Source organism: Cornus florida, unplaced genomic scaffold, assembly GCF_030987335.1.
Source record: "Cornus florida cultivar Cherokee Brave unplaced genomic scaffold, ASM3098733v1 CherokeeBrave_3.0.0_Hap2_Chr03, whole genome shotgun sequence".
Taxonomy (NCBI): Eukaryota; Viridiplantae; Streptophyta; class Magnoliopsida; order Cornales; family Cornaceae; genus Cornus; species Cornus florida.
The window spans coordinates 46,543,916-46,556,414 of NW_026775573.1; the positions used below are offsets into that span (position 1 = coordinate 46,543,916).

A 12,499-nucleotide genomic window follows, 5' to 3' on the forward strand; every position below is an offset into this window, starting at 1 on the left:
ATATAGTTTAGGCATAAAAATTCGTATTTTATTAGTTAAATACGAAACCTGTTAGTCATTTTTACAGTTTAGGCATAAAAATTCTTTAAAACACTATTTGTCATGCTTTTCTTTTATATCTTTAATTCATCGTTTGATGCGAACAACTTTTTTTTGGCTATCTATCTTAATTTTTTTTTTGGATCTAGTAGTAACTGTTTTAGTATTTGGCATTGAGTCCCTGTATAGTGTATACTTGACTGATAATGGGTTGTAATTAGTTTTAGTTGATTTGGTTTTTTGTATTTTAATATCATATAATTTCATTCATGTTTGTCCAATTTGTGTGGAAGAATTTGATAACCATTTTGTATGCTATGTTTGTAACATATAAGAGTGGCCCAATGGTATCAAGCCCTTCCTTTTCAAAAAGAAGGTTAGGGTTCAAGTCTCAGTGGAGGCATTTATGAGTGTGTGAGTATTAAGGAAAAAAAAAAGAAGATGAGTCCATGTCATATTTGGCGATCTTTTGGAGATAATTTTTATTTTTGAATTTATATCATGGTGCTATCATTAAAAATATTACATTATAGACCATAATGGTCTTAATTTTCAAAGAAAATATGCTCAAACCAGTTACAATGACGCATAATAATAAATTACACCCACAACTTAAGTCACATAAAGAAGAAGTGATAGCGTGAAATAGCCAGATTTAAAAATTTTTGAGAGCAGGAGTGTGTGCTGATTTTGCATTATCATCTTAATTTATTAAATACTATTTTTTATTAATTTTTTCATTTATTACATTTAAAAGCAATGAGACATTTACAATTTATTAATTAAATTACAAAATTGTAGTTATAATTTTTAATTGTGTTCATTGTACATCTAACATCCCGGTCGAAGTTTCTATTGGTCCTTTTCAAAAGGTTTCGAGTTCAATTCCTCCGCACTAACTACTCTTTTTTAGTCATTATTTGAGCCAAAGCCCCACATACCCTTTTTTAGTCATTATTTGAGCCAAACAACACCCGCATAAAGGCAATTGGCAAATTCAATCGAACTCAAACGAATTATAGAATTGAGTTCGTGAATTTTGTGCGAATTCGCTCCCAATTTGTCGATTCATGAGCGGAGTATGAGATCGAGACCCGTGAGCGAATTATGTGACTTAGTTGAAAATTACTTACAATGAAACTTGAAATTTCACTTCTTCAAGAAGAGGAGAACGAGTTGAGTCCCGATGTGTGCAAAAAGGTGTGTGATTACTTTACCATTCACATAAAAAAAAAACATGATTTCTGGATAAGGTATATATCTTAAGAATTTAAAGAATAGGTACGTAATAGAGAAACACATGCTTGGTGGTTAAAAAAAACACACACACACACGCCTTGGTTGTAAATTAAACAACATGCAGACTTTGCAAGAGTTTAATTTATAACTTGTAAGGCAATAATACCTCATGCCATAGGCATTAATACTATAATTAGTATAATAACCTTTGAATGTTTTTATTTTTATTTTTAGGACTGATCACGAATCAGTTTGGTTTAGGGGTAAAGTTCAAACTAATCCGGTCCCCACGGATTGGTGAAAATTGAAACTGAATCGATTTGTGGGAACCTTCAATTCGAACCAAACCAATCTGTGAAATAACGGATCGGTTCGGTTCGGTTTGAGGGTAAAGTTCAAACCAATCCGGTCCCCACGGATTGGTGAAATTTGAAACCGAACTGATCCTTGGGGACCTTCAATCTTAACCGAACCGATCCGTGAAATAACGGATCGGATCGGATTGGATTGGTTTTTACGGATTAGGCTTTTTAAATATCCCAATATGATTATACTTTATGCCCATTAAAATCTCAAATTAGTAATTAAAAACTTGTAACTAACTTTTTAATATATATCATCACAAACTTAAATTACCTAATAACAAAATAAAGTTGTAAATCATCCAAAAATGAAAATAATATTACAGTACCAAATATAAACTATCCAAATAGAACAAAACAAAACACTTAAATAGCAGTATATATAATTAAGGTAACGGATCGGTTCGGTTAACGGATTGGATCGGATCGGTTTTTTCAGGGCCTAATCCATTAACCGAACCGTGAATAGCAGATAACTATTTTTCTAAACCAGCACCGAACCATGAGATCTGAAAACCAAACCGAACTACATGGATGAGATTGGTTTGGACCGGATTGACCGATTATTTGCTCACCCTTATTTATTTTAGTAGTAGTTACAACATTTGATGCACATTATGGCCTAAATTACACAGTTATATATAACTGTTCTCTTACAAATTTATATGCACCAAACCTCAAGGAGCCATTTTCTTTCTTTCTTTCTTTTTGTTTTTCTCTTTACTGCATATTACAAGGACACTCCATGAATTCAATTCAAGTAATTCAAATGCTTTGTTACTGTAATTTGATCTCCTTGAACCACAGCCAATACCTGCAACAGTTTACTTAGCATCAGTTTACTGCAACAAAAGTAGATTCAAATGAAACAGCCAAAAAAAATGAGGAGATAAATCTTTTCCATTTTATGGAATTTATACAACCGGTATCAGAGTCGGGTCCCAAAGGGTTGCATGTGGACTCAAGATCCCTTAGCCAGCGGGAGAGCCCCGTTCAAGGGTTAATTGACATTCTATCCACCGGGATGAGTCTCGTTCAAAGGGGGATTGTTGGGTGGTTGAACGAGTCCCACATCAATTAGTGAACAAGGAAATCTGGGACATGTATAGGGCAAGGGTAACTCCACCTAATAAGTTAATCTTTTGAATTAGACACCACAAGCCCAACTAAAAGGTCCGAGAGTCAAACAATAACATCAATAGAGTCGGGTCACATGAATTATCTTATTTTATTTTATTTTATTTTTTTTCTTGTTATAAATCATGCCTCTTACAAGATTTAGTTTTATAAAATTATTTTTAATTATTTTATTTCATGTAAGTTTTGGCCGGCTTTTTGTTGCTTACCTTCTAGGCAAACAACCCTTCCCCGTAACTGGTGCATCTCCCCTCTACGTTTTACGTGACAATACCACCTAAGCCTACTTTCTCTAATTTTATCACTATGGTTTTTGTATGGTTTGAAAAATTTTGGTTGATAGTTTTCCAATTACTTCTCTTATAACACAAATAAAAGAAGACTCAATTTTTAGAGAACAACATTTTTTGGACTGCTTATTTGTAATTCTGAAAACAATTCTCAAGAATTCAGAGAAACAGAAAACTATAAAAGACAATTCAGGCATTTTTATAACTCAGTTTTCATAAAACAATTTTCAGAAAACTGAACCAAGTAAAATTTTTTGTACAAATTTCTATTTTTTGAAAATAGAAAATTGTTCTCATAATTACAAACTAAGCATACAATTGAATTTTAATAAAATAATTTTCAAAAAATTAAATCAATCAGTTTTCTAATTTCAGAAAATTGAAAATAGAAAACTATTCTCGTAACTACAAACCAAGCAGAGCCTGAAACTGTCTTCCATTTTTAAAATTCTTAAAAACTGTTTTCAGAGTTTTTAATGGTGGAGACTCTTACTCGTATTTCGAAAGCATGTATTAGGAGATATGAAAACAAAGAGAGATGATACCTCACTCATGGAGACCATATGACCTGATTCATTCTTCAGACACAGTAACGCGGCGCGTGCCATATGATGGACTACATAAGAAGGAGAAGCAGCATCTGTCAACCTTGGATCCATCAACAGGTTCAGGGAACCACTTTGCAGCAGTGGCAATGCCTATGTTCAGAGCAAAAGTTCCATCAATTAATGGATTACACAAAACTCTTTTTTAAATTAATCAAAAATTGGATAAAAATTCAAAATAGGATACACACTCTTTTATAGTGTATATATATATATATATATATATATATATATATTACCTTGCAAAAAACTTAAATATGATAGAATTTTAAGTGACTGAATTCATTTATCATTGAATATTGAACAAAATTTTTGTTATCTTTAATTTTAAATTTTATTAAACAATTCTGTATAAATAATGGAGTACTCTAAATAGATCTTAAATAATAAAATTTAGTATTGTCTTGATTCATAGTATATAAACAGAAGGATCACGGATAAACATTGAATCAATGAAGGCAAATGGGCCAATAAACAGATTCTTCCTCTTGCACAAAATACATGGTAAATATGCAAATTGCTACTACTGTGAGAAGTACGATTATTAAAAGAATTTTTTTTTTAAAGTAGTTAATTCTTCCCAGATTGAACCTGTTGAAACTATTGGGAGTAGACAACTCTTTGGCTATTTATAATCTACTTCAGTTGCCTTGTTCTAGCTATATTTTCTACCCCCTTCCTCTCTTTTTAGAATTTTACAGAACACACACCCTCTTTTTTTTAGTATTTTATATAAGCAACCTTTTCTGAATCTTTTAGATTTTAGGAGTAAGAAACTTTCACATACTAATATCTAAAAATTTCTCTCTTTATATACGTTTTCAAAAACTTCCATTTTTCTCCAAACTTCTCTCTTTTTCTACAACTCGATAAAAAGTGCATCATTTTTCATTTTGCACCCTCAAATTTAAATAAAATAACATGTAGTTGAGTAATCAAATCTTTGCTCCCTTGAAATAGCTGCAGCCTGCAAATCGAAGATGGAATACGTTTGGTGTGCATGAATGGAATGAAATGAAATTTGGAATGAAATGAGAATGAGAATGGAATGGAATGAGTATTACTATTCTAATGTTTGGTGTGACACGGTGAATCATTATGGAATGGAATGATTATTACCATTTTATTGTTTGGTTGAATATCATTAAATCTGAAAGGGAATGCCTTTTCTAAAAAATGCCCTTTTCATTGGAGGAAAGAAAAATAAAAAAATTATAACTAAACCAACTCACCATGATTGAATATTTAATCTAAGAAATTGATTTAAAGGCTAAAAAATAATATACATATATATATAATGAAATATCAATCTTAATAATATATAAAATATCGTGCACCATAAACTCAAATAAAGTTAAGGAAATAAATAAATCATCAACCCAACAAAAAAACCTGGTAATATTTCCAAGTACTTGTGTAATTTTTTTTTAATTTTTTTTAAATTTTTTTTTATTGTAGATTTCTTGAAAATTTTAGTTTTGATAAAATTCTAATCAAGTAAGGTTCTCCAATCATCTAACGATGAACTTGACTAAGTGTCCAAAAGTCAAGCTAGTCCACTTTTGGTTTCATATGATTACACAAATGTTTCAACGCAAAGATACAAAAAACATAAAAAAATAAAAATAAAAAAGTGAAATACTCAGAAGATAAAAGAGATTTGATACATACTTATCAAAAATAAATAAATAAAGAAATTAATACTTGTAATTTGGTTGAAAGTCCTGTAACTTTTTTGTCAATGACAGCTCTGAGTATATTCAAAAGAGAAGGAAGATGAAAGACCTTTACCACGTCTAATAAAGAAGTCGATAAACATGAAAAATGGAATGTGAAAGACTTTTGGTGAATGCGAAATATTTTTGCATTATTGGAATGTGATTAAGGACTTATTAAGAATATTACAAAAATATTTTATCTTACTATGGAATGGAATGGCTATTCCATAGGTTTACTAATGGAATGAATTTTCATTCCCTGTAATGGATTTTCATTCAATTGGAATGGGCGTTCCATTCTATTCCAGCACATCAAACAATTGAATGGTTGGAATGAACATTTCATTCCATTTCATTCCATTCCTGCACACCAAACGTAGAAGTGCCTGGAAGACGACTCGGTGCGGAAAGGAAGTTTCATGAGTTTGTTAAATCAGAAACAACTCATTTCTCTTCTGGAAAACTTTAAACACACAAGCCCCTAAGATGCATCGACTCAAGTCACATATGGATATGGTCATGTTTGGAAACAACTTAACATACTTGCAAAAGTTTGGTACTACTAGTGCAAGTTTATTGATGCTTTCTTCGATATTATTTCTGATGGTGGTGTAGAAATCTTACCCAATCGATGAAGGATTGATTCCCGTTTTCGGACTGAAAGCGTTCATTGCTTTTTCCGGTTATGAGCTCTGTGAGAACTATACCATAAGCGCGTATATCACCAGAGAGTCGCTCATCTTCCTCAAAATTCGATAGCCTATATACAGCCATGAAGGAAAATTTTTAGGAGTTCTGAATATGCCTAAGTAAAATTATGTTAGACATGCTTTTGAAATATGAATGAAAACAGATTCACTAGGGTTTCTTACCGAGCTGGTGATTCTCCATTCCAAGGGACACCATCCATAAGACATCTAGCTGAGGTTGAGATGCAAAGCTTGAATACAATCAAATACGAAATTTAGTTTTAATCTCAAATGTAGTATAAGCAAATGGTAAGGTTTTTATTTATTTATTTTTATTCTTTTTGGAGAAGTGGGAAATTTGAGCAGCCTCAACACAGACTACATACAAGCATAGTGTTATCATTTTGTACTAGCCAGACAAAAATTCAACCAAGTTTTTTGGTTCCAAATTGTCCCTGAACAAAATATTGAACTTACCAAGGCAGAGGAACTGTGAGAAAATACCACAGAGTTGGAACAAAGTGAGACGTCTACAATAGGTCCATCGGCACACTCTTCATGGAGGTAGCGCAGGGCTGCGCCTATATCTAGAGCGATTTGCCACCTTGATTTCCATGATAGATTCTTAGCCGATTCATCACCTGCAAACTTGCCGAGATCAATTCTAAAACCATGTTATCAATAGGGAATTGAAGTTAACAAAAATAACTTATTCATCAATTTTCGGTAAGTTATTTTACATGTCCCACCCAATGGACTCGATCTCAACCTCGACCTCGACCTAAACCATTGCCAAACATATATATTTTACGTAGAAACAAACGGAACTTAATGTAGTAGTTTATTCAATGAAATGCCATAGTTTATTAGATAAAAGTTCATGATGCAAACATGGCATGATATACAGATTGAGATCATTTTTATCAATGGGATTTTCATCTACTAAGGTTATTCTTAGCTATGCGAAGTAGTAGATCCCTTCAAAGGAAGTGAGGAGAATTTTTGGGTTATACTTAAAAGAACATAACTCTGCCTCTGTATCTTTACACAAACGGTCCCAAGCCCGGATAAAGGAGCAAGGTTGCATTAGGTAACTTGACAGTCAGCATAAAAAGCTTTTTTCATGACCATTATGAACATGAACTTGAAATAATAGAATAGATACACATTAAGGCTCTGTTAGGATACACATGAGAGAAAAAGGATAATTTCTTACTTCGCAATTTTGTATCAAGATTTTTGCCACAAGGGTAGTCACATAGCAAGATATTAGAAGCATTTGTGCAGCAGTATCCAACAAGGTTCAAAATATTGCGATGGCGAACTCTGGAGAGGACCTTGAGTACTGACCAGAAGCGATCATCATTCCCGGCGAAACAGAGGACCAAAACAGGTGTTTCTTGATAAATCCCTTCATAAATTTTCCTGCTCTTCTTCTCTGCAATAATTTCTTCATCAGCAAAGCCATTGGTTATCCTTTCAACTTCACTAATGGTGAAAGGTCTAGGGAATCCAGTTCTCCATGAGAGTGGATACCAACAAGGAGTTTGAGGAGTTTGTGGATATTGTGATGGTGTGAATGACTTATTTTCCTGAGAAGATGTGAGACTTTTATCTTGTTTCTCGTGTTCATCGGCTATGGAAACTCCATCGACACTTTTTCTGTACTCTGAAATTCCATCAACACTTCTTCTACACTCACTCAACCATAGCTCATGCACCGGAAGTTTTGAAGGCATTAAGGTTGCAAAGTCTTTCCCTTTCATTATTGCAACATTGCAGGCTACATGCCCATATATGTACATTTTTTCCCTCTTCAAGTGGCTGCCATTGTCACGAAAAAGTGAAATCCATCAAGATGAAACTGTTAGTATATATGATATCCACGATTTATGGAAGACTTAGCATATTAGCAGAGATTATATGCTAACAGAAACCTATACTACTCCATTTGGCATCTCAAATATAGAAATGAGTACTAACCTATCTAAAATGATCCAACGAGGATTGAAATTTTGTGCTTCTTCAACAATAAGTTTCCGTGGATCATATCCTGCTGCAAGTTTGATTTCCAACTCCACCTGCACACCGGGAAATTTTGTAGATATCTACCACCAATTTACTAATATTGATCGATTAGCTACTAACCTCATTCCTTTTGCAGCGTCGATAGAATGGTTCGAGAGTACACTGGTATTCTTCCTTCTTTCTCTCAATCTCCTCTTCAAGATCTCTGGGGTTCATTTCTCCTTGTCCTGCAAACTCCAGTTTTACCCCTGATAATTTATCCGGAGCGATTCAGTACTATATACTCATTGGCTATTGTCTCTGAAATACTGAAGATCATGAGCTCATTTAGAATGAGTTTTCACTCTTCAGAGATATATATGGATATAGAATAATAAATCATTTTTGATGGACCATCAGAAAGACAGTATCAGATATTGCATGAAAATCATGAATATGACATATGAATGAGTCTAAATATGTAACTGAAAATTAAGTTTTGTTCATAAATGTAATTTTCAATTGCCATTAATCTCTAATTTGTGTTGACTATAGCATGAGGAATGAAGGTAAAATTGCATATGGTAAATGGATCCATTGTCACAATTGGCTGAAAAAATATTGTAAGGAATTGATGTCTGAAACCATTAAAGAATGGCAAAAAGGTATAATTCCCAAGCTAGCAAAAAAAAAATGAACTCCACTAGATTTGATTTACAGCATATGGACTAATCCAATGATTGTTGTAATAAATACACCTTACCCTGAATTCTTTGGGGGTATTTAGGTATTTTTACGATTGTTATGTAGCTCTAATTCTATAGGGGTATAGTGGCTATAGTGGTTATTGATTCTGAACTGTGTAATTTTGTTTTGATCTTCGTCAAAGTAGAATCTCGATAACTCCATAAACATAATCCTAATTTTGAATGAACCACGTAAATATGTGTGTTCTTATGACTTATGAGTCTACGTCTCTTTCACTCTCGTAAATCTCAACCCATAGCTTGAAGAATTATGTCTATCCATAACTTTAGTAATTATATATAGTAAAAGCCCTAAACCCAAGTCAACAAGGAAAACAATTTCTTAGATTACAAGATTTTTCTAGCAAGAAATCTTCTAAACAAAATAAAACAATAAGATAGAACTCAACTAAATAGGAAATTGAGATAGAATACCCAACAATGAAATATGTCCAAGCACCCCTGAATGAATTATATAAATACAAAAAAATACAATCATGAACTACAAAAGTGAATATGGTAAACAAACCTAAACACAAGAAGCCTAAATTAAACCTAAGGATTTAAAAAAAAGAAAAGAAAAAAAGAAAAGAAAAGGAATTTGAGGCAGAATACCAACAATGATGTATGTCCAGGCACCCACAAATGAATTGCATTAAACACACACACACACACACACACACACACTATAGATTGTGAAGTACAAAGAAGCCTCATTTTGCAATAATAATAATACTAATAATAATAATAATAATAAAGGAGTACTCACAAATGTTAGAGATGTCAATGCCAAATGGGAAACACGTCCTCTTCCCCAACTCATACAACAATCCAAGAACTATGACTCTGTCTCTGGGCTGGACGAGGTGTTTGATGGCCCAGTCAAGGGCGTCCAGGCTTCCTTTGCTGCGCTTTACGTTCATCACCACCATAACAGTCTCTCCCGGTGACGGCGAGAGAGATGAACCTGAATGGAGTCCCATCTCTCTGTTTCTTGCTCCCTTTTGGTTTAATTTCCAAAGATGATAGTTTCACTGAGGGCATGTATTAGAAAATGAGAAAGAGAATGTTTTTTTTTTTTTGGGGAGATGACACTTGCTTAGTGTTGTGGGGGAATATTCATCCATGGGTAAATCCGCCATTAACGAAGCTAACAAGGTTGGGTTTTCTAAGGTTACAAAAAAAAAACAAAACAAGGTTGGGTTTCTTGTGTTTTTTTATGCTTGCTATAGAAGGTGTCTTGGCAGTTTGGTGCTTTTCCGGTCTTTTGGTTTGTTGTTTTCCGATCTTTTGGTTTGAATTAAATGCGACTATTAAAAGTTGTTTATTAAATATTTATTTTTTGCATTGTTTTATAGGTTAAGTTTCTCAATTAGTTGCAAAATTTATGGTTATTATCAAATTCCATTTATACAAAGTGGGGAGGGTAGACATCATAAGGTGAAGTGGGCCCCTATTTGTGGAGATCACATCTTATGTGAAGTGATCTCCACCCTTCATATTTGTAATGTAAGGGACAAAGAATTGAATTTATGATAATTTTTTAAAAAATAAAATAAAATAATTTATTTATTTATTTATTTTTTTCATAATTAGTGTTTGTATAAAAAAGAAAAAAGAATATTTACAGGCGCACAGAGGGCATACCCCCAGAAAAGAATTGAAAGATCAATTCTTAAAATAAAAAAATCAAATCAAAACAAATCAACGAAATTACTATTTAGAGAAATCTTGAATAGCAACATTGTAGATATCAAAAACTTCAAATAAGATTTGTCTAGCAGCATCTTGAGGAAGTTTAAATAAATGACCATGCAACCTGCCATTTCTTTCTTGCCAAATGCTCCACAATGCAGCCACAAAAATTGAATAAATCATCTAATTAGTCTGTTGAGAGAACCAATATAGCAAGTCTTCTAATGTAGAAAATAAAGAAATATCAAAATTCCAACCCATAATATCCACAATCCAGTTCCAGAAACTAATTGCATAAGAACACCCAACAAACAGATGGTCTCTGGTATCACGCTCCTATAGACATAAAGAACACCTTGAAGCTAATTGCACCTTCCTCCTCTGAAGATTTACCATTGTAGGAAGCCGATCTTGAAATAGAAAAATGCCAAACACAGACCATCTAGGCCGAGATTTTCCCCAACAAACTTTAAACCAATCCACCTTTGGATGATTAATTCTGCAACTTTCTCAAGCTGATTTGAAAGTAAAAGGACCTCCATCCCACATAAGGCAATCTGCTCTTGCATGAATGATCAGAGTCTGAACATAATCCTTTATTGGCCGAAACGTATTGTCTTGTAAAAGCTCCAAATTCCATTCACCATTGTCCAAAAGATTAGACAAAGGAGTATCCCAAGTAAACCCCAACCTTCTAACAATTCTATGACTAAATTTTTGAATCAATGTTTGGCCTTCACACCAAGGGTCTGTCAAAATCTTAAAACTATGCCCAATACCAATAGAAAAACTAATATTGAGATGCATAAGATCCCTGGAATTAATCAAGTTCTTCCAAAGAATAGAATGAGAAAAATTTGGAACTGCATTCCAATAAGTAGAAGTAAAAGAGTACCTGTTCTTGAACCATGGAACCCAAATTCTGTCTGAATTTTGCAAATAATTCTAAGCCAAAACGCACTGGGAAGTATGCTGTAAATTAAGTAATTTTCTAATACCCAGCCCTCCTTCCTTTTTAGGTCTACACATTAGTGACCGGGTCCTCTTTTACAAGGGTCGCGATACCAAGTCAAGCTTGAAGAGTTGTGTGAATTTAGGAGGTGGCCAAGTTTTACATTTATAAAAAGCCACTATTACCTTTCTCTATATAAAATATAGATAGGGCGAGTAGGGATCGTCCCAAGGGATTTGATGGTGTATCGAATTGTGAAACTATGGTAATTAGGGTTAGTAGGTCGAGTAATCACACAATTGGTTGGTTGGTTGATTAAGCTAAATTGAATTCAACTAAATAAAATAATATGAGGTAAACAAGAGAGAGAGAGAAGTCTTGGGGTGTAGAGATCACCACCAAGCAATACTTTTCTATACTACTAACAAGTGATCAATTGAGGGTAATGGATGTGTTGCAATATGATAAGGGTGTGTGTGCATTAGGTTGATTCAATTGGCAAGGATGACAAATCAAGCAAGTATTGTCTAAACATCATGTGAAGAGCACAATATATCTAAATAATAGAGCATATATTGTCTAGACAACATGGGGATAGCATAATAGATCAAAACAAGTCATTAATCCTTCATTAAGCTCACAATCCACATACAACACAATGTTAGAGGAATATGCCATTTGGACTCACAAGCATGGAACATCAAACATCAAGAGTAGATTGTCCTCCCATCTAACATTATACTACCACTACACTAAATCTACACTACTAGCATGAAAATAAAGCTATCTAGACTAGGGGAGAGGCACAAACCATCAAGATTAGGCATAAACCATCAAATGAACCAAAATAGCATTCATTAAGCATATCATCTTAATAATCTCTAAATCTATAGCATCAATACACATAGACATGCATCAAAAACACTAAATCTAGAGATAAGCACATGAATATCCTACTCTAGCATACATAGACATATGGTTAGAATAGAATAGTCAATTGGAAGCATTAAACCATACAAA

At 33.3% G+C, this 12,499-nt stretch overlaps 1 protein-coding gene across 1 annotated transcript; it reads right to left on the reverse strand.

The window, feature by feature from the left end:
• Positions 1–2,391: 2,391 nt before the first annotated feature.
• LOC132301560 (putative proline-rich receptor-like protein kinase PERK6) lies at positions 2,392–9,815 on the reverse strand. The gene is made up of 9 exons (XM_059798803.1): positions 9,602–9,815; positions 8,228–8,355; positions 8,063–8,160; positions 7,296–7,903; positions 6,557–6,720; positions 6,263–6,330; positions 6,015–6,150; positions 3,613–3,765; positions 2,392–2,454 (listed from the first exon to the last, which is right to left on the reverse strand). Exons 1-9 carry the CDS (start codon positions 9,813–9,815, stop codon positions 2,392–2,394), a joined length of 1,632 nt encoding a protein of 543 aa, XP_059654786.1.
• Between the last annotated feature and the right edge of the window lie 2,684 nt (positions 9,816–12,499).

Excerpts from the sequence above, each read along its gene's own strand:
- LOC132301560 (XM_059798803.1), bottom strand. The coding sequence starts at position 9,815 with ATGGGACTCCATTCAGGTTCATCTCTCTCGCCGTCACCGGGAGAGACT. Across the intron at positions 7,904-8,062 it reads CGTTGGATCATTTTAGATAG|CCACTTGAAGAGGGAAAAAA; the intron begins GTTAGTACTCAT and ends TGACAATGGCAG. Across the intron at positions 6,151-6,262 it reads AATGGAGAATCACCAGCTCG|GCTATCGAATTTTGAGGAAG; the intron begins GTAAGAAACCCT and ends GGCTGTATATAG.